Source organism: Chelon labrosus (genome assembly GCF_963514085.1).
Source record: "Chelon labrosus genome assembly, chromosome: 22".
NCBI lineage: Eukaryota > Metazoa > Chordata > Actinopteri > Mugiliformes > Mugilidae > Chelon > Chelon labrosus.
The window spans coordinates 18,803,548-18,829,760 of record NC_140355.1 but is presented as its reverse complement, the minus strand read 5'-3'; the positions used below and the strand labels follow the sequence as shown (position 1 = coordinate 18,829,760).

General features: G+C 42.8%; 1 protein-coding gene across 1 annotated transcript in view; it reads right to left on the bottom strand.

The window, feature by feature from the left end:
• lamc3 (laminin, gamma 3) overlaps window positions 1-26,213 on the bottom strand; it is a gene marked incomplete at its 5' end in the record, with an annotated part of 123,900 nt that overhangs the window by 91,034 nt on the left and 6,653 nt on the right. The window contains 3 exons of the mRNA XM_084572442.1: window positions 3,195-3,361; window positions 5,687-5,817; window positions 24,158-24,462. Of these exons, the coding sequence (XP_084428568.1) occupies window positions 3,195-3,361; window positions 5,687-5,817; window positions 24,158-24,462 (603 nt within the window). The remainder of the gene's footprint in view (window positions 1-3,194; window positions 3,362-5,686; window positions 5,818-24,157; window positions 24,463-26,213) is intronic.

Here is a 26,213-nt window from a genome sequence, read left to right as displayed (position 1 = left end):
TAATCTCTGCGGGCCAGGTTGGCTTTGTCCCCGCTGTCGCTGTTCGCCATTAATGTTTTTATATTCCCACCATTTCCAGGCCTCTTCTGACACCATTTCCTGTGTCCCTCCTCGTCTTTTTCCACTGGCCGCTGGCAACACGTGGTTGCAGTTGGGTCATAATCAGTTACACTATGCGACTGCGTCCAGATTCAGCTCACAAGAACATGTCTGACTGCGACTGAGGTTGGGCTCAGATTTTTGTGCCGATTACCCATTCAGACTGTCCCTAACTGGGAATCGTGGGTAAAATGTGGCAAAAAATCTTTCAGCGTGTCGACAGCTTTAGGTGACAAACCTGATGCCACTGATGAATACGAAGCATCCAAGTTAGTATAGCTTAGCACAAAGACTGGAGACGACTCAGCTGCTCTACAATTTACAATCAGTGTCAAGAGATGAGTGGAAAAGGGAGTAGTCTATAAATCTATAAAGACTATATAACGACACCACATACGTAATGCCCATTTTCAGGCATTTTTTTTAATAAAGTTTTAAGTAGTTCTGCATTTTTCCTTTAGAGTATTTTTTTTTTTTAAAGAGTGGAGCATTAGTAAAAGAGCGAAATAATATGCTACAATAGAAGCAACATGATTAGATTCACAGAGGACAATTTTTAGCAAATTCGACCTCTCTTTTTTTTTTTTGTTGTACAAAGGTTCCTTGAAGGGCTGAGATATGATTAAAAATATTTCAGGTGATACTGGAGTCTAGTGAGCAGCACACCAACAATTGTGTCCTTTAAAGAAAATCTATTTGAACTATGTTTAGTCAACGACTAACGACTTTGTTCAGCTGCTGGTTCCTGACTTCGGCCATTCCTGATAATCGCTCATCCCATGGTAACTTGCCGAAGGAAACAATTGCGACCAGTAATGTATATCATCGTGCATTTTGCTATCGTGATCTTTTTCTAAAGCCATAAACACAATAGTTTAATTTGCTACTCCAGTAGAATAGGACGAACCAGAGATACGACTTGGCAATGAGAGATTTATCTATGAGCCAGAAAGCCAACCAGTAACATAGCTAAGAGGATTAGCTAGCTAATGTCCCAAAATCAGTGTCAAGATTATTTATTTATTTATTTATTTAAATGCAAGGCCACATTGTACGCATCGTCAGCTGCAGCTATGAGTAGAACAGCAAATTAGATGCAAGATAACGGCTTAAACGTATAAGTTCATACAGGCAGCGTTTTGACGTCTTCTTGTAGCTTGTGTATCGAATTTACAAATCTGCCATCTGTGTAACGGAGGAAATGAGGCACAGAAGGACTACAGACAATCGGTGTATTTAATTTTTTTTATTCCTAATGCCGAGGTGTCCACAGCCAGCTGAAACCAACCACAGCAGAGGTTTGTAGGCCAGAGGAGATACATGGCAACAGATGCTGGCTTGTTTTACGTGTCGCATTGAACTCTAAAGAGAGGCTTTGACTGCGTCCTAGTTTCTACGGTTACCAAACACAGGCCCGAGCCAGTGCATTAATTTGGAACAGTGAACAGACAGTTTGAACTACTTAGCATGTTTCCTATACTAGTGACTAATGGATACGCTGCCCCCAGGTAGAATTATTGAGCATCCCCCCCCCCCGAGACCATTGCATGCAGGGCTGCATATCAACGCATCATATATGACGCACAAGTAGTGTCTTGTGTTATTTTTATTTTTTTATGGCCCCAGGATTCTTTCCATGTCAGAGTCACAACAAAAGTACATAATGCCATGCAGTGGAAAAATAAAAAATAATAAAAAAATACTTTGATGGTACACCAAGACTATTTATAAAGAGGCTTTTAAATCTACTATTTCTATTTCACCCAACATTAAATATTCACAGTGGTTTATTCAAAGCGATATCATTTTATAATCCCCAATATTTTTCTTTTGATCCCATTATCCTTTAAGTCTCTTACTTACAGATATATCAGGCCGTTAATTTGGGTTTTCTTTAAAACATTTCCCCCCGTCATGTTTTTATCAACACGTTGCCAGCTTTCGGTTTAATTTAACTGCTCATGTAGTGTGATAAAGCCGATCTTAATCATATTTAGCTTTGAAAAGGATTGTTCCTTTTCTTGCAGCTTGTTAAGTCCTATACAAGTTCTTCAGGATACACTCGCAATTAGCGCACATAACGTCTTTTGTGCTGATGTTAATCACCGGCGAGTTCAAATATAGACCCAAACACAGACAGAGCATTGTGAAGTCTGACGTAGAAATATAAAAGGTTGGCTCGAAGTCGCTCAAAAATGAGTTTTGTGGCCGAATGGAGATGTGCAATTACAGCAAGTTTTACGCTTCCACGTTCTGTGCTGCTTTTATGTGGCGTGTATATTAATCTACGGCATTGATTGAGTCGGGTGCAATACTCTATTTAAGACGCCATCTGCTTGGAACCAAGACTAAGAGTAATTAAAATAAGCTTGCTGCTTAATAGAGTTCAGCAAAGAAATAATAAGCACTCAAATAAACAATTTGAGTGCTACTCTCTTTCATAGTTTTTTTTTTTTTTTTAACCCTCAGCCAGATTCAACTCATCCTTGGCTGCAGTCAGTGAAAGTGCATGGCGCTTTGAGCCAACCCTCATAATACTCTGCTAAAGAAGCACCGATGGGAGAAGGCCTGAAAACGTATGTGCATAGGAGGAAATTCAAATATGCGCAAATCTTCCAGGGGACCCGTTATAACCGATACTTGCACAATTAATCCATTTTTAAATCCTGATATGCAGCCACAATATGATTTTCATTATTGTTTGCTCAAGGATGATCGCTATGGCGGCAGACAAATTGTTAAATTCCGCGTGAAGCCGGGTGCAATTTAATAAAGTATAATTCCATTTACAGCATAATGAAAATCAGTTTCTATAAAGACTTGATTGCCATGTTGATTGTCAGAGTGTAATCTTTTTTCCCTCCACTTTGATGAAGGGTGATATTTACTTGCTCAAGCAGCAAATGCACAAGCTGCATGTGAGGAAATGAGAAGTTGCAGACTTGCAGGAGATCGACTTAAGGCGGGACGCTGATGTATTCTACGGGACCTTTGACAGCCCAAGCTTGTCACTTAAATTTGACACTGCCCTGTGGTTTTTCCAGAAGGTTGAACGCTGTGGGTTCACAGCAGCGCCCCCGAACCAATATACTCACTCAGACATTCGTTGGCGGAGTCCCCGGTCGCCCTGGCCCAGGGTCTGTCCTGGTAAAAGGGGTGACATCTCTGGCAGTCATCTCCCACCGTGTGATGCTGGCAGACGCAGACCAGGCCGCCGTGTTCCCCCTCAACGCACTCGCTGGCATGGCCGTTACACTTGCATCTGAGGGAAGCGCAGATAGTTAAAGTCTGCAAGTGCAACCTTTCCTACACTCCTTTTCTCTCTCTTCTTGCTTCATCTCGCTGACACACAGTTACGCACACACGGGGAACGGTGTAGAAGGTGGGAAGAAAGAGAGAAGGCATTTCCACCGTAAGGAGTTGTCACTTCCCATTATCTTTCACCGGCATAAGCACGGTCTGAGACAAGGCAGAGTTTTTATTCCTCTTCAGCAACTGCACGTTTCAACTGTGTTAATGTGCCATTGCTAATGCACTGTCCTGGAGTACAAGGAAGAGCAATCAATTATTCTGGGTGATACCTGCATTAGCACGTGGATTTATACTATGCATGCTCATATTTGCCTAAATAAATCTTTGTTTTTAAAAGTTATTAACTCATTGAAGGCACTGAAGGTGTTAGGAGTAGTTAGACATGACATTCATTTATCAGCTTTTAGGAGGATTGATATGGTTTTGTTGTCGTCCTCACATGGAAGGCCAGCAATTTCCTCTAAAGCCTGGCGGCAGCTATGCCTCCCTGTACGTGTACCATTTCCAGACAGTGTTGCTGGTTTTGTCGACTGACTGCGATAGGGGACAGGGATTGTCGCTTAGTGGCATGCCCTGTCAAATTTAACCAGCTGTCCCAGAACCACATGTACGATTGCTCGAAGCTCAGACGCGGTTATTTCTGCCATCACAGAGACGACAACAACAACTTAGTAACTCCGAAGTGCCTCCAATCCACATATGACGACCACCTGTGCGATCATTCTGAAGCATTAAAGTGAGGAGCTGACGTGTACAGGGAACATGTGTGCAGATCAGAAGGCGATGCAACACGGGAATGAAGAGCTACGTTTTCCAAAATATGGATTGTTGCCGCCACAATTCTAGCACGTTCTTTAAGCTTTATTTATTGTGGGTAGTTTCACAGAGGTGAGCTCTCTGTTCAGATCAGTCACACACATTTACACCTGGAAACCACCTTGTACCACCAAAGTCAGACCTACCAACCACTGAGCAGCTCCACTGGAGCAGTTGGGGTTAAGGGTCTTGCTCTGATGAGGAGTGGAAAGTGCTGCTTTTTCACTTTTGCGCCGTCTTGATTCTAAGGTTTGAAAGCAACCTTCGAGTCACAAGCTTGTTTTTCTAACCTTGAGGCCACCACTGCTGTTTTTGTAGCAGTCTGGCTGCAGTCACGGTTGCATTGATATTCTGTAGAAAAATCACGAGGAATCTTTTACAGGAGCCGACTCGCCGTCTCTGAAATGTGGCAGTGCAGCGTAAAGGCATGTGTACCTGTACAGAAAACACTGGTATAAGGCCAACATGTTTTCATGTGGGTCTCTCCCCCAGGTGTTGTTACACTGGTGGGTAATTTGTCCTGCAGCTGCTGTGATCCTAAGCGTTTATGACAGGTGTCAGATCAAGTTTATATTCTTTCTGAAGGCTCCATCTCAACTACTTAATCGTCCACTTCTATGTGCAACGTCAAGGTGCAGCCCGGTCCTTGTAGAATGTCATCTCTCATTACGATGAGTAATAAACCAAAAGAAGTGGAAGGAGTATTATCTTAGTTTAGGCTTATCTGATACAACTTGAGGTGGCACAGTGGTGTGGTTAGGACTGATGCCTCACAGCAAGAAGGTTCTGGGTTTGAATCCATCTTCCATGTTCTCCCTGTGTCTGCGTGGGTTCTCTCCGGGTACTCTGGCTTCCTCCTACCCTCGAAATACATGCTTGTTGGGTTAATTGGTGATTCTAAATTGCCTGTAGGTGTGAGTTTGAATGGTTGTCTGTCTCTCTACGTTAGATGCAGAGTGTCAGCCTCTCCGCCCTTCGCCTAATGACAGCTGGGATAGTCTCAAGCGGTTAAAGAAAATTAATGAATGATGCACTTGACCGTCAGTGAGCAGCCTAGGACAAGGTGTTGACTGCTTGTCTTGTTCTGCATGCATACTAATGCATTTTGAATAAAAGCAACACTTACAAGTTGGGAGCCTTGGAACTTTCTTTGACTATAGAGCATTTTAGGAGCCTAAAACCTATCAACATGCAATATGCTGGTCATCCATCCCAGGCTCTGGCGTCCAAATCTATGCTTTGTGTGCCACCCACCCCTACCTCCTCAGGCGGCAACTGTGTATCCTCCAAAACGAATTGGGCAAAGCCGATCAATATAATATAAATGCATTGACATGAAGTAGCGACAGAGCTGGAATTCAAAATTATGTAAGTGACACCAGTGACTAACGTTTAACATTTCGGGAAAGAAAGCAGCGTGACATTGTTCTGGAGGGCACATTCTTCTGGTGTCTCTTACCTGCCGCCCACGGAGAAATCGGAGATGGCATAGAAGTACGAGCGCAACACTTTGCTGTCCTTGAAAAACTCGTCTCCAAAGGTGTTCAGCCTGTCCAGAGAGATGAGCAGGTCCGTGGCAGTCACCCACTCCTGGAAGAGACAAGAGGGAGGGAAGAAGAAAAGACCAGCAGTGTGAGACAGAAAGAAAAAGCAAACAACATATGCATGTCACAGACTTTAGAAAATGCAATGAAAGTAAATCGTAGGTGGCAGTGTGTTGGCTGCTGTCATTCACGGACAAAGGAGGAAGCAGACAGGATGCAAGGATAGCAGAAGCCGGATTTACATGAAGAGCTGGAATCTAGAAAAACTGGGGTGATGGCGTAACGGCCGGGGGGAGAAGGTGTAATGGGGAGATGATGAGTATGGTGTAGGAAATTGAGTTAATGTCAAAAAGAGGGGATGGAGAAAGACTGGGATTAATGGAGACAAAAGCTGAAGTATAAAAAAAAAATATGGGAAAAGAGACAACTCAACAGCACTATTTCAGTATAATGGATGGCACTTGGCAAAGCTCCCAACCCTGATATGATTTAAGCTCCTCCGTTTGAGCCCGCCGCAAAGGTAATGGCAGGATGAGGCAAGAGAGGAAGAAGAAAGTGAAGCAGGATAACACAAACAGTGAAAAAGCAAAAAATAACGGGAAGTACAACAGTGGCGTAGGAGATAAAAGTGAGGCCAGGTAAAGAGAGAACAAATGGCGCCTCTCATACCCGTGCAACTTTAAACCAAATAGCTGGCGAGAAACTTTCCATTTTCGTGGCTGGCTCGGGACTCTGTGGCAGTCCTGAAGAAGCCTGTAATGTTGTACAGTTTGAAGCTTCTCTCTAGGGACGCCTTTGAAGTGTGGCAATGGGAGACGAGATTGGAGCGGATGGGCCTCAGACTAAAAACATGTGCGTCGAGTTGATCCATTCATGTTTTCCCTCAGACTCAACAGTGCTGCTTTGTTGTGCTGAATCCCATCAGATAGCGCATTTCTTAAAGGACCGGGGTCTGCCTATTTAGTTTAGCACAAACTGTGTACACTTTACAAATAATCTTTAATTTACGTTGCTAGGATTTTCGAAAGTGTACGATATTCTTTGCTATGCAAGCAACATGGCTCTAAATGATGTGATAGACACACTGGGGCTACTGAATTATCCATGATGCTAGTGTGAGGTTCACATTTGAATCAAAAGTTATACACATTCAGGCTAAATTTCCTGTAAGACAAACAATGTTTCTATCAGTCTAAGCTGTATGTTATGTTTCAAGTTAATTAGCATGTACTAGCATGCTAAACTAAGCTAAACATATTAAAATGTTAGCATCTTCCTTGTGAACACGTTTGCATGCTAACATTAGCATTTATTTCAAAGCACAGCTGAGCTCAAGAGCCTCACATTCGTAGACCATTCATAAAAGATGGACGTAGCCACAGTGACACATCATCCCCTGGCTTGTGGATTTCTACCATTATGAAACTTTCCGGTTTAGCATTTTTGCTGTGGCTATCTTAACCACACGGACGAGAGTGAGGAGCTATCGAGAAACGACGGGTGGATCAGACTTAAATAGTCCCTTCAGAGCAGTCTTGTCAAGCCAAGCACATTCCCCAAAATACCTCTTATGTGTTATGGCTGAAATGCAGTACCCAGATGGGAGAGAAGCAGAACAAAAGGGCAAGTTTACTTACAGCCGATTACAAATGTCCAGGCAACCAATAAACCACAGGAAGCAGGCAAAAGGTATAAACCCAGGAAGAAGCCAAAAATTATTGTGCTCCCTGTTTTCTCTCTGTTCGGAGTGAAATTTGGGAACCACAAGGAAATAAACTAGGAACAGGAAAAGACAAGCTGAAACAGCCTGGGAAATAAGAAGCAGACCAGGTATATATACACAGGCAGGTAATTAGCTGATGAGACGCAGGTTCTACTAAACAAAAAAATGGCGGGAAACTTCACATAGACAGGAAGTAGAAGTAACGTTTTTAAAAAAAAAATAAAACAGGAAATGACAATGAATTGGCAAAGTGAGGACCCAAAACTGTGACAAAAAAAAAAAAAAGTATTTCATAAAAAAGTTTCAAGGGGATATCATAATTTCTATTATTAATATATTAATATTGTGTAGGTCTCCCTTGTGCCTCCAAAACAGTTGTGACTCATCAGAGAGTAGACATGGGCCTTCTGAGGGTGCCCTGTGGTGTCTGGCAACAGAATGTTGTTGGTGGGGGCCTTTGGGTCCAATGGGTTGAGGGGAGGGCCCTCTGTGTTTTCTCTCATCCCACAGATACTTGATCAGTTTGGGATCTAGTGAATTTGGAGACCAGGTCAACACCCTGTACTGTTCTTTGTGTGTGCCAAGGATGTCAGGCTGCATCCTGTGGGGGATGGCTGCTACCACCAAGGAGTGTCATTGCTATGGGATGGGGGTGCCTGGTCTGGTCTAGGTGGGTGGTACATGTTTACATAACATCCACATGAATGAATGCCAGGTCCAAAGGTTTCCAAGCAGAACATTGCATTGTTACAAGACATTCATTGATTATCATGAGTCTCTTTTTATCTGCAAGCTGATTTTTGCAAAAAAAAAAAATGGAAAAATTTGGTAAATTGTTTCAACTCCAAAATCTGTACAGGAGACACATTTCCACACCTCTCCCTCTCAATAGTTATAACTTGAAACAATATACTCTTTGTTCAGGAGATCAAAATAGCTTAATTGGTAGCTGGCAAAAAAAATAAACAAAGTCGACACGTTTGAGCCCTCTGAGGCTCTCTTCACGGGTACTTTCTGTGACATCTCTTAGCTTAAAATAACCCGAGCAGCACTGCAGGAGAAGTTCGGAGCTAAATTATCTTTAGAAGAGCTGCTTCTTCTTTGGGGCTTTCTTGTGCCGTCCTATTTCACACGATTTAGTGACTTAGACCACCTGTGTGGCTGGTGCCTGCAGAGACATGCCGCTGGGGCATCAAGAGGTCACTGAAACATCTGGTGTGAATATGCTACACATGTGTTCCTGATTGGTTTAACCCTTGCAGGAATGGTGTCAGCGTGACTACTGGACTTCAGTGTTGCCTGTGGGTAAGCTTTGTCAGAAAACTCTAAAAAGGGTATTCTAAGCTGGTGTCAGCAATGTTCAACTGGTAGAAGATGTAATTAGAAGGTCTGTTTAAAAAGAAAAAACCTTTAATCTTAATTTCAATTAGAAAAACTGCTCATTTCCAGCAATATTCTGATAATCCTTTGGTTTGGCACTCCCTGAACGACCTTTATTTTCTCTCCTATTTTTTGCCTCTTTATTTTCCAGTCTTATCTGTGCTCCTTGGCCCTTCTGAAGCTAGAGTTCAGGACTTCCAGACAATACTTTGCTTTGGCAGCCTACTGAAGCCTCTAGTCCTGATTTGGTAGTCACCGCAACTACAGTGCTGCAGAACTGAGTGCGGCCGGCTGGCATGCTATTGTTCCAGCACTTGCTTATCGACTTTGCCCCTGCTTGACATGGCTCTACCGGCTAATGGGGTTTGGATGACACCGAACGACCCTGATGCACAGGGAAAACGGATACTCATTCTTCATTTTGAGTTACACTACCTGGATACAACAAGATTTTCATCCACGGCTTATGAGAGGAGCTGCGGAGCTGCAGGGCTCAGGGGATCAGATATGATTCTCATCCTGCGCAATGTGCTTACAATGCGTCTTCACATACATCTTTTTTCTGCCTTGTCACCCATGCCACACTTGCGTAGCAGCGGATTATCTCAGAGTCTACTGCTGAAATATAATGATACGAGTGATTCTGCATAATGTCATCACAATGACAAAAGAAATCCTCCATGTACACTCAGTGAAAGATTGAATTTATATAAAAGCAGGGAAGTAAATAGTCATCTGATAAAGAAGCAATGCTGTTACGAGCAAGGTTGCAGGCCAAATCTGTTTTACAGCGCTCCTTTGTATCATGTTAACATTTCTTTATCATGACTTTGCCTCTATAATATTAATGCTGATTCTCCTCAACCCTGGTGATTCTGTGAGGCTGTACTCACAGGAAAAACTGTGATAATTTCAGTGAGATTCAGCACCATCTGCTATAAATGTACTGACTAGTCGACTTTCTTGCAGTAGTGCAACCTTTTAAGCATCAAGTCGACTAGTCGCCAATCATGTGGCAATACTCTACAACATGGATGCCTCAGAGAAGACAGGTGAGGAGCCCAGTGGGGCAAACTAGTGTGTGGAAATACTTCAATAAAGACGAAGGCCATATTACCATTACAGGCTTAATATGTAAGTCAGTCCTGAAATACAACTAAAGCACTACTGCAATGCACACTCGCTGGAAGGCATCCGCTAACGCTAGCAGAGGAACGGTGCAAATCCTCTCAACAGCAGTTAATTAAAGACTTAACTAAACGCCCTGTGGTGACCGAGAGAAGGAGGCTGCACATCAACAATGTGTTGGTGAATTTCATTGTCAAAGTTATTAGACCTTTATTTGCTGTACAAAAGGCAGGAAAAGGCCTCAGAGAAATACTGCATCTTTTTAACCTGGCTACATTATCCTGCGAAGTACTATTAACGCTGTTGACAGTGCTGATTAATATAGGCTAAACATATCTGCAGCTCATGTGTTTATGTTCAGTTCTGTTGTGTTCTATTAGTTGAGGATGTTCCTGTGGTTGTAGAGCGTGTTTTTTTTTTGATTTTTTTTGTCCTTGATGTCAGTGAATGCACCATGCGAGAGACGGAAGTTAATCTAAAGTTGTTGTTGAACCCCGGTACTTACAAGCATTGAGAGAAAGACTTTTCAAGCCAAAGAACATGGGAACCTTGATGTCAGTGAATGCACCATGAGAAAGACGGAAGTTATGGTAGAGCTGAGAGTTTGCCGAGCAAGAGTCGCATATTACAAGAGTCAGACTTACAGTGTTTATGGTGTTGGTGTGGGCTACTGCCGACAGTAGCATCCTTTGTGTGAGACGCTATGACATGTATTCAGGTCAAGAAAAAAGATTCCATGGTTGCAAAGCATTACTTTCTACCGGGTTTTTATGAGTGACGTCATTGACAACTAGTTGACATTGGCTCGACTTTCACAACGTATTAGTCGACTTTAAAAAATCCGAAGTTGTTGTTAAACCCCTTTTCTCTACAAGCATTGGGAAAAAGACTTTTCGAGCTAAAGAACATGGGAACCTTTTGGTTTTTAAGGCACAAATCGGCCCTGTTCATTTTATTCATATTTTTGTTTTATGAACGCAAAATAAAAACTCTATTTTCTTCAGTTTATCATACAACGTACTGGAGCATAATCACATAGAGTTATTAGTCAGGCTTGGTAGAACAGTGCTAATCGTATAAGAAAAAGCAGACATAGTTCCAAATATCACTTACTGCACTGAAAGGAAGCAGTTTCTTAGGGTTAATTAGTAGTCAGCCCATTACTTATTATTTGTGCAAACCACAGCAAAAGCTTAATTAACTTTGATTCCCACTCCCTCGGAATTTGGGTTCACAATGCTACAATGATGCTGACTTAGGAATAGGCTGAGGCGTTACGAGTGGCAATGAGCCAGTTTGCTTAAGACAATAACCATATAATGATCCGGTGAGCAGGTTCACTCACACAGACATGCATCGGGGCCCCACGCAGCAAAGTTTTTGAGGATATTGCGCACATTACTTTAGAGGACATCTCTGCTTGGGGGCTTGTAACCTTCACCCTCACCTCTAAAAAATATCTCTTGTCTCTTTCTCTTTTTTTTTTCCTCTCTACATGCCTTCCTCTTCTTATTTCCTTGAACTCTGAAGCCTCTGGCTGCAGGCGGTGACAGGAAAGAGAGCAGTGTCCCTCATTCCGAAGTTAATAACTTTTTAATTTAATTGCTTAAGTTCACTGTGCCCTCAATATGTATTTTTTCCCCCCCTCCCTTTTACTCATTGTCATTCAACGGCGGAGCTCCAATTTGCCACACGGCTTTCTGGAGTGAGCGAGAGAGGCAAGAGATGCAGGGAGAGAGCGGGCGAGAGAGGACGGACTGGTGGCAGGGGAGACAGACAAACCGTTTTAATGGATGACTGAACAAATTAAATTTGAATTCATACGGCAGCTTTCATCTTCTGCGTGATTATTGAAAAAAAAGAGGGAGCTTTATAAACTTGACAACAGCGCTCCCTTTGAAGTAAGCCATTACTTTAGAGAAAACATCTAAATGCCATGTTACGAGGTGAGTGTTGTTTATTTCACATGAAAATCTAATTTGGCAAAAGAAATGCATTTTGCGTATCGTCCCAAACGCTCCACCGACGACGCCATTGCCACAACTCTCCACCTGGCCTTCACCCACATGGACAAGAAGGACACACAAGTACGAGTATTAGACAGCATTCAACACAATCATCCCTCAGCACTTTATTGAAAAGCTGAGCCTGCTGCGTGTCCTCCACACCTAGATCCTTGAATGGGAGACCTCAGTTAGTCCAAGATCGTGGAGCATCCCCAACACCACCACTCAGTCCTCTGGTGTTTACCCTGCTGACTTTTACGACTCTGCAGCAATGCAAGAAAGGCGATGACACGACCGTAGTGGGACTCATCAGCAGGAACGACGAGTTAGCATACAGGGAAGAAAGCGCAACATCTTACAGCCTGGTGTAGAGCAAACAACCTGTCTCTGAACGTTGACAAAACCAAGGAGATGGTTGTGAGGAGGGAACAGAGGGACCACTCTCTGCTGATCATCGACGGATCCTCCAAAAGAGGTCCTCACCTGGTCACGAAACACCAGCTCCACGACCAAGAAAGCCCACCAGTGTTCCTACTTTCTGAGGAAGCTGAGAAGAGCACATCTTCCACTCCCTCCCTCTCGTCCTGACCACATTGAGCATCCTCAGCGGCTGCATCAATGTCCGGTTTGGGAACTGCACCGTCTCGGATCGCAAGACCCTGCAGCGGATAGTGAGGGCAGCTGAGAAGATCATTTGGGTCTCTCCACCCTACGTCACAAACACTTACACCAAACACTGCATCTGCAAAGCCAGCGGCATCGTGGATGACCCCCTCACTCATGCTCTTCACCCTGCTTCCATCTGAACTCGCCAAAACTGGACTGAACAACCACAATCATGTCATAACCTATACCCAGACTTTTGCTCGCACCATGCTGCTAATCAGTCAAACGTTTACAATCACCCTAACTCATACTCTGTTAGTCTGCTTATTTGTTCGGCGCCGCTCTCTGTTGTTGTGAAGTGTCCTTTGCTGTAAGTGCATTGTCTCCCAAGTGTATTGTACTGTTTGTCTTTGCGCCGTCTCTCATCTTCGCACTGTCGGCACTGTTTGTCTACACTGTCTGCAACATTCGTACTGTTTGCACTGTTTTGTATTGTCTGCATAAGCTTTCTCAGCCCTTTGTATTGTACTTAGCCCTGTCTTCATGTAGCTCCACGGTCTCACTCCGCACTGCAACTGCTATATACGGTTGAAATGACAGTAAAAACTTCTCTGACCTTTGGCAACACATTAAATCACTGCTGTAACAGACGGCGCTCCTATCTATTCGCGATAGAGACACAAACACCTGCGCATTTACACGTCACTCGTGTTTTTTTTAAATGTAATTTCGCTCTCACCCCTCAAAATGGCACGCAGGTATATTTTAAAAGCAGCAGATGAAGCGTGTGAAGTCTCTATATTGAAACTATGCACTCGTCAGGCTGACGCGCAAGCGGCAAATCTGCAAAGGGATTAAAATGCTAATAAAACAGACAGGATGCAATTCCTGTGTTAAGCCTCATGAAATATGCATTGCCCTGTATGAGCCATATGCAGCGGAAATGGCACACTGACATGGCACATCGAGGAACAGGGATCATTTCATGCCCCGTTGACAATCTGTATGTAAAGATTGTGGCTTTAACCCCTGACACAAATCTTTATTTCCTTGCAAGGGAAGGAAAAGTAGTAATCTGGCCTCACTGTTATCTGTCACTGAGGCCTTTTTGAAAACAAAAAGCGAGAAGAGCTTTTTTTTTAACAGTCCATCAGCACCTGTTTCTGTGCAACAATACATAGCGGCTCATCCGCTGATATTTTATTTACAATGCATCCCTCTATCCCCAACAGTGTCAGTGAGACGGACAAAATGCGGTAGGCTATGAACCATTTTGAACCCCCGGGATATGATTTTTTCCTACATTAGCTGGATCACTGCACATGTCTATAGAGATGAAATATTGCTAAAAACATTTCTGAAAAAAAAGAAAAAAGAACTGGACAGCATTTGCTTGGGGCATTTACTCCGAATACATCAATGCCATGAACAACAACACATTCTGTCCAAGAGAGGGCGTTCACAAAAACAGAGACTAGTTTTATGGACATGTTTTCGTGCAGGCTAATCACTGATTACAATCGGAAGACTGAATTTTTTCTCTCCCTCCTGCACATGAGCTATTTAGGGTTTGCATTTTGAGTTAAATCCAAGACCCCAAATTGCCGTCCAGGATGAGAAAAGGTCAGACTCATAAAGGCGAACGTGAGGTCTTCTCATACGGCGGGAAACGTTCACGCCGGCTGATGAAAACGCGATATCTTTTCATTCTTATCTCACATCCGCCGCACGGAAGCGCCCCCGCATAATCGAATCCCATTCACACGTTTGACTCGATGAGGAGGCATCGGGAGATGAAGGAGTTCTTCAGGGAGCGTGATTTCTGACGGCGCTCCGTTTAGCAAGGCTGCCAGACTCATCAGTGACAACAGATGTGCTGTTTTTTTTAAGCGGGCCGACATAAAAGCAGGATTTATAGCACGGAAGAACAGCGAGTGGCTCCAAGTTGTGAGCTCTTTTTTAGCTAATATTGGCTAATTTTCATTTCCAGGTCTGTGCTGTTATATTGTTCATATCCCTGTTGACTGTTCTGCAGGCCCCTTGGTTGGTTGTATGCCTGAGAAAGGGGGAAGGCTGGCTTCCACCCTAAAATACCCACCATAAAAGCCTTTGCTTCCTCATCCTCTTGCACTTATGAAGAGTCCAATTGCAAAAACTAAACCTACTGAATAGTAATTTCTCATTCTTCTGACCTGGAGTTTGCACAAATGCCCGCAGCAACCTTTGATAAATACTACCTGCTTGTTGTTTTACTTTATTGGTGGTAATTTGGAGCATGGAGTGATGCCTTTAAACTACATTTACCAAGAAGACCGTGGTTTGACTTAATGGCCGTGTGTCGTGCCTGGAGCAGCTGATCACATAAGGAAATTTAATTATTTTTTACATTTTTGTCACCTCACTGTCTGAAACTTTGGCCATGTTTAAGCCAAACTTTTAATATCGGGACAGAACATAAGAGGAAAAACTAAATAAGTCCCCATTAAACGCAAGCTAAATGAAAGTTGCCTATTCTAAATTTTGACTTGATTATGGCACTACAGGAAAGAACAAAAAAAAAATCCTGAGATCACAAAGATTAATTGTCTGGGAAGTGGCAAGTAAGACGCTGACCCATTTTGCAGTTAAGGAGCAAATGCAAACTGCGAATACTGACGGTATAATGGAATTAAAGTCAGTGGCAGTCTGTAAGTCTTATTGTTTGTCCTAATATTTTCACCCAGCCCTTTCCTGAAAAGCAGCTTTGAAACTGAGAGAATTACCCCGGTGAAATAAAGTAAACTAAACCACTCACTATTTATAGTGCAGGAGGAAAGAAGCGTTAAGGAGCTGTATTTATTGTTCATGACAAATAGCTTCCATGTTCTTCCCTCCCTGCTGCCGTCTCCTCCTTTATTTCTGTGCCATTCATCTTGCATTTAATAAATAGTGTTGCTCTCACCAGCCATCCTTTTTTTTAATGGGTTGGCTTTTTATTTCTTCTAATTTTTTTCAGTGCAGTAGCTCAAACAGGAAGCCGAATGTCGTAATCAAAGAAGAACTATATATATCCCATTATCTTTATTTTGATAATTCACTGCGTGGAAGCGTATGTACTCTTTTGCATTCCAACCACCCCGACGCGTTTTTAACTCCGCTCACTGCACCCATCTGTGCCGTCACCCTTAAAAAGTAGAGAGGGATATTTAACGAGAGAAATGGTGCCATTGATCCCTCTTTTTTTATTCTAATGGGAGAACAGATCACAGTCAATTATGGGTCTCCTCATCTTGTTGTTTAAAAGGGAGGCGGTGGGTGGGGGGGGGGGGGGGGGGGGAGTGAAAGCGGGAGCGTGTTTGGCAGGTCTGCTGAGAGATTTGCCACCCAATCTATGTATTCTTAGCTTATATTGATCCCTCGCAGCTTTATAATCAGCGGGTCGATGTCATCCAACGCATATTGAAATACAGCCAGCTACTCCATTAGTAGTCGGGTTTTAATGCAAGCAACGCCTGCACACCGATCACGTAGCCACCAAAGGCCTCCCGGCCTCCCCAGTGACACAAAAACATCCTAAGGTTCGATAGGCTAATGAGAAATTACGATATTCCCTGACGTGGTAAAGGGGTCTTTAAGCTGTTTTCAAAACTGTGACAGTTACGGGAAAAATGTCCATTTACCGACGACGAGAAAGGAGGAAAACACTCAGCGTGGGTATTTTTCTCCATTAATATCAATCAACGGGAGCAATCACGGGCTTAGCGTGTTGAATTAAAAGTTGCACACCTGCAGCAACATCAACTCATTTGACAGAACAAATGAAGGCACGACTGAGTTGGTTAATTGGAGAAACATTATATAATAACCTGCGATTGTTTTGCAGCAGCAGCAGCAGCAGTAGCAGCATTCATTCGATCAGAATGTGTATTCAACAATAATTATTATGTTCAAGAATATTAATGTTGATCTCTCCTGCAGAAATACTACAGTAAATGTGATGCAGCAGGCTATAGTAGTAGTGAACTATTTTATATTAACAGCCATTTTCACATCAAATATCTGGAACCTTATGGAATTGATATTGATCTTAATTACTTTGTACACAGAGAATGAATTATTCAACACTTTAAGACAGTAATTACATAATCACGCTTGACATTTTTTCCCTCAGGGCATTTTTTTCATGTACTTTAGTATTATAAAATGGACGGGGCAAGTTTTTCCACCTACTGCATGCACCAGAACTGAATACGATATAACACAAGAAGGTGCTGACATATTTATGCAAACCTAATCATTATTTTTTCACCGACTCAATAGTGTTTCAAAACACTAATGCATGAATTGATTGATTTTCCCATCCAGCTGGCGATAATGGTTCCCACAGACACGGAAATGTAGTAATGATCACATAAATGTTCACCGGGGCCAAAAGGAAGCCGAAGCGAAAAGCTGCCGCGGCTGTTCCGCTTTCACAAAAAGTGCACCGCAGACCACCTGGGGGAAACGGGAATCACGAAGTCACCGAGATAAAGAGACAGAAGAGATTCTGGATGAGTGCAAAAAAACAAAACCACTTCAACAGACACCAGCCATTGGAAAAGCCTCGCCTCACTCGCAAACAAAGAGGCTGTTTCAGACTCATTAGGCGCTCCAATCTCAATTTGCTGAAGTCTATGAACAGGTCACCGGGTGTGAAGACATCTAGTTTTCTCAGAATATTGAAGGAAATTCTTCCATTCTGCAGAATAACAATGGGTTGGTTTACAAGTGCAACAGTAAATCAGAAGACCAGCCAAATATTCAGTGTTGGGGTTAACATCAACCACTTACCAGAGTCTTATGGAGTCCACAGCCGTGGCTAGTTGCTGGGTGAGGATGTTGCCACTCGGCACAACAATAATTTGAGATAAATCCTAAAATCAACAGACTGATTTTCTGTTTTTAACACAAATAATGATTATCATGTTTACAGTGTTAGTTTTGTAGGTACAGATTGGGCAACCTGCAACACGCTAATTAGCACAGTGTTAGTTTTGCAGGTACAGATTAGGCAACCTGCAACTTGCTAATTAGCATAGTGCTAGTTTTGCAGGTACAGATTTGGCAACCTGCAACATGCTAATTAGCACAGTGTTAGCTGTGCAGGTACCGATTTGGCAACCTGCAACATGCTAATTAGCACAGTGTTAGTTTTGCAGGTACAGATTAGGCAACCTGAAACTTGCTAATTAGCATAATGCTAGTTTTGCAGGTACAGATTTGGCAACCTGCAACTTGCTAATTAGCACAGTGTTAGCTGTGCAGGTACCGATTTGGCAACCTGCAACATGCTAATTAGCACAGTGTTAGCTTTGCAGGTACAGATTGGCCAACCTGCAACTTGCTAATTAGCACAGTGTTAGCTGTGCAGGTATCGATTTGGCAACCTGCAACATGCTAATTAGCACAGTGTTAGTTTTGCAGGTACAGATTGGCCAACCTTCAACATGCTAATTAGCACAGTGTTTTGTAGATACAGATTAATCAACCTGCAACATGCTAATTAGCACAGTGTTAGCTTTGCAGGAAACTACACCACTGTGCCACCCTCTCAAAAGCCAAATCACTGCAAGCTTTGGCTTTTCATCTGATGATGGTGCTTGATCACGTGCTTGACTTTCATTCATTCATTCATTCATTCATTCATTCATTCATCTTCTGTAACCACTTGTCCTGTGAAGGGTCGCGGGGGGGCTGGAGCCTGTCCCAGCTGTCGGCTTACACAGAGAGGCAGACAACCATTCACACTCACATGCACACCAACAGCCAATTTAGAATCACCAGTAAACCTGACCAGCATGTCTTTGGACGGTGGGAGGAAGCTGGAGTAGCCGGAGAGAACCCATGCAGACAGAGGGAGAACATGCAAGCTCCACACAGAAAGGCCCCAGTCGGCCTGGATTCGAACCCGGAACCTTCTTGCTGTGAGGCAATCAGTGCTAACCATGCTCATTCATTCATTCATTCATTTTCTATACCCGTTTAGTCCTGTTAAGGGTCACGGGGGTCTGCTGGAGCCTATCCCAGCTGTCATCGGGCGAGAGGCAGGGGTACACCCTGGACAGGTCGCCAGTCCATCGCAGACTAACCATGCTCGACTTTCACCAAAGGTAATAGAATAGATCCTTCAATATTACAAATGTGCATAAGAAAGAAATGTCATCATTGAGACAAGACTTGAGGAATTTCACTCAAAAACACATCTGTCAACCTCATTCTGACATCCACAAATGTCCGTTTAAAATGTTGTGCCAGTCTATTCAGCAGCTGTTGAGACATTCCACTATAAAAACAACTAAAGTCAACCTCACGACAATGGTTTCAAGATCTAGTTAAAAGCGTCGACAAAGACAACCAAGGAAGAATCGGTGCATATAGTGTTTATAGCATATTCACACAAGGTGCTGTTTTAAATAGTTCATGTTACATTCAAGGTGTGATAACAGCTCGCACAGCACAAAAACCTTGCATAGCGGTTAATAACCCAAGATAGCAAGATGTGAAAAAAATGTTTTACACCTTTGAGTGTATGGAAAATAATGAGATGCACGCACGGGAATAACACGTCACTTACACTGAATTAAGTGACACCTGCATGCTGCATGGATTTATCATTTTTCCTGTAGGTGAGCGACTTCATTTAAGTTTGAGGTTACTGGCCAATTCAGGAAAGTAAAGGTTTCGAAGGTTTCGACCAATATGTTTTTTTTTAATCTTTAAAATGACTTCTAACTGAACCCAGGTCATGAGAGTTTAAGGCGAGTATCTACCACCCTGACCATAATGCACTCTCCTCCTATCACACTGTTGTTGACTCTCGGACTACCTGTTCCCCGTTCCTCCTTCGTATAATCCTTATAGTCCCTAACTCCTTAATCCCACATAATCCTTTCATGGCCGGAAAAAGTATTTCTCTCTGTGTTAATTCACGGAGCGTGCATTTCCAGCTGAAAACACAATGCTCGCTGCACAGAACTTTAGGATGGCAGACTCAATCCTCCGTCCTATGAACCCGGACTAACTTGCTATTGAGTCCAAAATTATATAACGGGCAGATAGAAACCGAAATAGCACAGTGGTAGATGGCTAGTGTGAGAGGATTAATCAGAAAAGGACAGTTTAATAATCTCCAAACTTGGAAACCGAGCTGTTTTCTTTAAAAAAAAAAAAAAAATGTAAAAAACTGCTCTCAGGCAAAATAAAAATGTACAAAAACCAGCAACTAGGGTGAAGCAAAGTGATACACACTGAGCAGGCAAACCAGAAATGAAGCCTGTGCTTGTGGAAACTGTGGGTTAAGAGGCTATTGCTAAGCCACAGACATATTTATTTTTTTCATTCACTCTCCTTTCATTGTTGTCCTATAGCAGTCGGACAGATGGAGCAGAATCTCCCGAGCCAAATCCAGTCCTGCGTGCCGACTCCTCTTTCATGCGGCTGTTTGTCGTCTTACTGACAGTAGCCTGCCACAGTATGTGCCAAACCCATAACAACACTAAGGCTAATCCAATAGTGCATTTCATTTCTATTTTCACTTGCTGCACATGCAAGCGAACCCCACACACAGCAGAGACGAGGAGAAAACGTCCTTATCCCGCTGCTCAGCGCGGCTTAGCGTATGCTCGAGAGCTGATGTGGGTTCACCGCCGCTGCTGCTGCTGTCTACCCCTCCATCTTTTCCCTCAGTGTTCAAATGGGATCACTCTTGAGAAAAAGCTGCCTCTTTCCGCTCTGCAGGAGGCTGCAGAGGCATCACCCAAAAGTGGCGTGTTGATGAGAGGGGCGGTTTTATGAGGAGACAGCATCCGGCACGAAGCATGTGTGCGTTGGAGGGGAAGGGGGTGGTGGGTGGGGGTTAAGGTATGCGTTTAGGCAGCGACACCATAGCCTCGAGGGGCTGTCGGATGCATCACACAGTTTTCTTTTTCCAACCCGTCTCGGGGGGGGTTTAGGGTGCAAATAAAACAACGACGCTCCCACGATAAGTCCCTGACAGGCGACTAGCATCGAGCCAATTTAGTGGCTTTTTCGTAATTTGAAGATTTAAGCGACTCCTCATTTCGTGTCATGTTCCATTTCAAATTTAACTGCTACAAAACGGCTTCGACTCGTGTGTTTTATTAGCGGGAATGAATCAAACATTATTCACATGCGCCAGTGCAGGGTGACGAAAACCGGCTCTCCGGTTAGAGCCGGGCTGCGGTTTGCTTCAGCAGTTTTTCATTAAACAGTCGCATTCAGAGATTTGACACACGGCATATTTCACAGGCGAGCCTCAAAACATCAAGAGTGAGCTGGGAAGAAATATTAGAGTTTGTCCGCGCTGCAGCTAAATCACCTTTAAATTGATTTGTTAAAGGTGCGTAGCTACGGCAAAAGGAATGCACCGGCAGAACGAGAAACAAACATCCTGGTAAAATGTCCTCACTTTTACTTTCTTAAGTTTTGGAAGAGTCCTTCATCAAGTTTGGAGCAGGTTACGGTTATGCAAGGTTACACTGCATATCCTCCACATATCCACACTTACTCTTCTTATTTAATGATGTGGAGGAGGACAGCTTCCTTTACAGAGGTGGTAGTCACTGCCAGACATATTTCACACTAAATTTTAGGAGAAAGGTCAGGCAGAAGAACATGTTGTTATTATTATTATTATTATTCCCATTATTGCTTCGCGGGAAGACTTTTGCGCGTTCGCAGGAGGAAATTAAGACTGCGGACCGATCGCCTGAACACATGAACGTGGTGCTACCTTCGAAAACGACTGGAACTGAGGGCTGATTTTTGTTGTTACTGCGGAGATGGGGGGGTAAAAATAGCAACATACAGATAGCCTATGGTTGAGTGGGAAGAAGCAAAGTGCAGAATGAAAAAGGCTCGGCCAGTGAGAGGCCAATGTGCGGTCTGCATCAAGAAAAGTTCCATCATGCCACTCATGGCTAGGGCATTTATGTATGTTTGTCACTTCTGCATCAGTTTGATTGAATTATTGCTGCTGCTTTAGTTTTGAGGGACAGAAAAGTGCAGGCAATTTCAGATAATTATAGTGTTATTCATATTTATACTGATATTTACATGACAGTCCCTTCAATTCCATTTTTATTGCAGTTTACATTTTTATTGCCCCTAACCCTAACCCTAACCCCTGTGGACCTAGGGGTCGCGACAGTTTTGGTTGATTATCCATTTTTTTTACACCCCCCACAATTTTTTCCACAAATGTCTTTAAATACACATATACATAAGTAGGGGGTCCCTGCTCCATCTCTCCATCAGTTTGGGGGTCCTTGGCCTGGAAAACATTGAAAACCCCTGGTGAAGCCTATATAAACTGTCACCGTCAATAGCATTTAATAGCACTTCACAGCGTGTTGTAAGCTAATGGCTAAATGTAGCCGGGTTGAAAAAAATGCGGTATATCTCCAAAGCCTTATCTGTGTATGGCAGCTAAAGGTCTAATAACTCTAATAAGCCTCCTTCTCTCTGTTACCACAGGTGAAGTTCATTGACTGCCGTTGAGAGGATTTGCACCGTTCCTCTGCTAGCGTTAGCGGATGCCTTTTCAGATGAGTGTGTAATGCAGTAGTACTTTAGTTGTATTTCAGGACGGACATGTCACAGTAGTATGGGCTTCATCTTTAGTGAAGTATTTCCACACAATTGATGAACTGCATCTCGTTTGCTGCAACGACCCACTGGGCTCCTCACTTCTTGCTTAGAGCGTCATGGTACAGCAGTAAAGTCGACTAGTCGGTACAGCTCCTAATCTGTATGTGTTTACATGGATTGACTTGAATAATTGTCTCTTAGTCATGTTTTCACAGCAAACTGCATGCATTCCATTTTGGCAACAAAAACAAAATGTTAATTCTTTTTGAGTACGGAGAGGCAAACCGTTTGATTAACGTTGCAGCAAAATTGACTTCTTGATTAAAAACAGAAAAAAAAAGACATAATGACTCCACTTCATTACAATGTCACTGCATTCATGATCTTATCCTAATTGACTTTTAGTGACTCAACTATTCCTCTCATGTTTCGTCTCCGCGGGTTTCTGAAGCACATTTGCGAAGCGAGGGGGATTCACACGACTTTGCTCGAGCTGAATCTTTTTCATCTCGCGCCGAACTCGACCCCTGCATCGACTCGAGCTGATTCGTCTGAAAACAGATTTTAAGGTTCACCTAAAGAAGGTGGACTTTAAAGCTGACCTGTTTATATTTTTTGCAGGTCTATATTTTTTAGTTCAGGGACTCCACAGGAGTAGCACTGCATGATTTCAAGCTCAAATAGATCTTTCTCTGTAGTGTATTTTTGTGTAGAAGATGAATGCTTAGCTCAGTCTGAAACCTCGGGTTCGAACGTGGATTTTTATTGTTTACCTCATCGTTTGCACGCCCCTAGACCAGACCAGGCACCCCCACCCCATAGCAATGACACTCCTTGTGTTGCCAGACACCACAGGACACCCTCAGAAGGCCCATGTCCATTCTGTGATGAGTGAAAACTGTTTTGGAGGCACAAGGGAGACTTACACAACATTTGGTCATAATGTTGTGGCTGATTGGTGTATTACTGCATAGACTGGCTGTCTAATTTTATTTCCTGATATACTATCTCGAGCCACACATACATCTTTGATTCATTAGATCACATAAAGCATTATTAATATATGTAGCATAATTAATGTTCCTTCAGTAGATAGTCCTGTAGGATCTCTGATCTAATTGGAAAGCTTAATTTGACGTGACATGCTTATTTTTAATGTTTGTTTTGGCCCATTACAAGTTAATGTAAGCAGAGACTACAGATAATGTGGCAAAGAGTACGTCATTTCTCTTATAGCCACTGATAAACAGACATGGCGGTGAATATCTCAAGTGATTAATAAAGGGAGAAGTTTCGAAGGGTTTATCGACTTCAGGAGAGGTACAGGACACGTGCCTGGACAGATGCATGCGTGCATATTCACAGCCCTGTCAAAGGCAAAGGAGTGGCTGCATTAAGTGCTTTATTTACTCATTTACATCCCCGCTTTACTGTGCCCACCCCTCCAAGACTCGCCCCCGAGAGGCTGCCATTAATTCAGCACAGCCCTCTCAAGGCTTCATCAATGTTAATCAGAGCTAAACATAACATTAGGTTTACTTCGGCTGCTTTGAAGGCACGCATACACACGCTATAAGATATTTGTTTGTGTAAAAGTGTGTGCAGTGCAGGCTGGGAGCATCACACGGGGTTATAAACTTCATAGCGAGTTATACGGGGCTGTTAACGGGCCGTCTATGTCGGAAGAGAAGCCCTTGTGTCTGGAGAACTATAATAAAAAGTTGTCCATGTTCGTATATATATTTATTCCCTCAAAATCTCAAAAAGGATGACCATGTGGATGTGAAGTTTTTGAAATGTAATGCATCAAAGAGAAGCGAGAAGCTAAATGTGTTCTATGTTTAATCCAAATCTGTCTGATTAAATTAAATGTGAAATCTGTGCAAAACAAAGGAAGAAAAATGCACCCTCACCTGCAACACCAGGCTTTGGTCAAAGTTGTACGCACTGGGCCGACCTTCCAGGGTGGAGAAAGCCACGTTTCCCCCGGTGAGCGGAGAAATATCACTGAACTCATCCGTACATAAAGCAGTCCTTTCATCATCCCCTGGCCGGATGTAACCTTTAGCGTCCTTCCCGTAGGTCTTCCCACAAGAAGCGCTGTAATACTGGTAAGGCAACCAAGGCCCGTCTTCTTCCGTCCGCTTGTAGATGGCGAAGCTCTCCGGCCGGCTGGTGTAGAATTTCAATCGTATGTAGGTTATCTCAAAGGCTTTCCCTGTGGAAAACGGATACGATTAGCTTGGAATGGAATCATTAAAAGAATTAGTATTAGATCTAGATCCACTGTATCTATATAGTTAGATCAGGTCTGTTATGTAAGAGGTAAAAACTGTGGGATGATAGTTTAGGGCCCAGGAGCAAAGACAAAAAAACAAAAAACAGACATAATTGCATTACAGAAAGAAGGAAAACATAAGGGGATGGACTTAATTTCCTTTTCCTCTACGCAAGCTAAATGAATGGCATTCCTGCAGGAGTAGAAAACTGTCCGGGATTATGTTTTTAATATCCAGCTCATAATGGGCCCCACAAGTGAAACATAGGTCAAAGGGAATGAGACAAAAAAAGAAGTTGTTTTTCTACTTAAAGTAAAGGGGGCTTATTATGTTTCTCCTCATTCGCTGTCAAATATACTGAATGATGTTACAGTATTGTATGTTCATTAAAGCTAAAGTTTAAGGATAATGAGGTGAACCCTGAAAATAGTTTTCCCTTCTTTTATAGTCAGCGGATGTCATCTCATCACGGATTTCTGTATATGATCACCTGCTCCAGGCGCAGCACACCAACAAAGTCAATCTGCAAACGTCTTTGTAAGTGTATGTAGACATTCTTGCAAAAGAGTTTACTAGAGCAGAGTTAGAGGCATTAAGCATACTCTAACATATAAATAACTACCGTACAAAAAGCAGAGACATCGAGAGACAATGCCACAGATGTACCAAAAAAAAGGCCGCACCAGTGTAAAATAAAATAACTCTCCACACCAGCAGGCGGCAGTAGTTTGTTTACCTCATTCAAGAGGCGAAACAGGAAGAGCCATTCTTTGCCGAGAGGCTCTGGTCAATGGCTGACCGTTAGTTTGGTGTTTCACTGGCTTTTAGGATAAACAAGATTTAATGGCCTTAAAAAGAGTAGTACAAGTAGAGCTCCCCCTGGTGACTGGCTGCAGTATAGGTCATAAGCTCCACCCCCTCCATGTTAGTGCAAGGGACTTGGGCCAAATTAAAACACTAATCTACATATTTTTTTATTATTTTTTTTATTTTTTTTTTTCAAGGATGGTTACTGTCATTTTAGGTAGTTAAAATAATGTTGATGCATACTCAAGTGTAAATTTTTCTGATAAGTTTCGTTTTAGTTAGTTATTTGACAATGTGACATCATGATGACAACCAGTTGCCATGCCAACCACTGCGTTGAGAGTACAGTGTATAAACCAACATTTCCTTGTAACTGGTGGAGGTAGAGCAGAGCGCAGTATTAATCAGAATGAAATCAAAAGTCTCTGGCTCCAAACCCGCAAGATGTATCCCCGGGAAAATAGCATCAGTTTGGCCAATGCAAGGAAGTGGAGACGCACTGTACATATTTATATACAGTCTATGTTTCAAACAGTTGATGAACTGAGGGGTTGCAAGAAGGGCCGGTACAAGGTCGATAAGTACTGTTATTGAATTGGGAATCATCTTAAAATAATCTAGCAGAGTCCTTGAAAAAAAAAGCATAATAGGTCTCCTTTAAATGCAGCACAGCATAGGCCAGTGGGTTCAAAATCACAAAAGAGAACAGGGCCTGACTGTATTTTCGAAACAGTGGTTGGAATGCAGCTGTTTGCCACAACAGAAAATCAGTGGATCTGATCAATAATGGAGTGATTCATTAAACAAAATACCAATGACTGTCACGAGGGGCAGAGTGTTGTTGACTGAATGGTGTGTCTGAAGCTTTTTTGTTTCTGTGCTA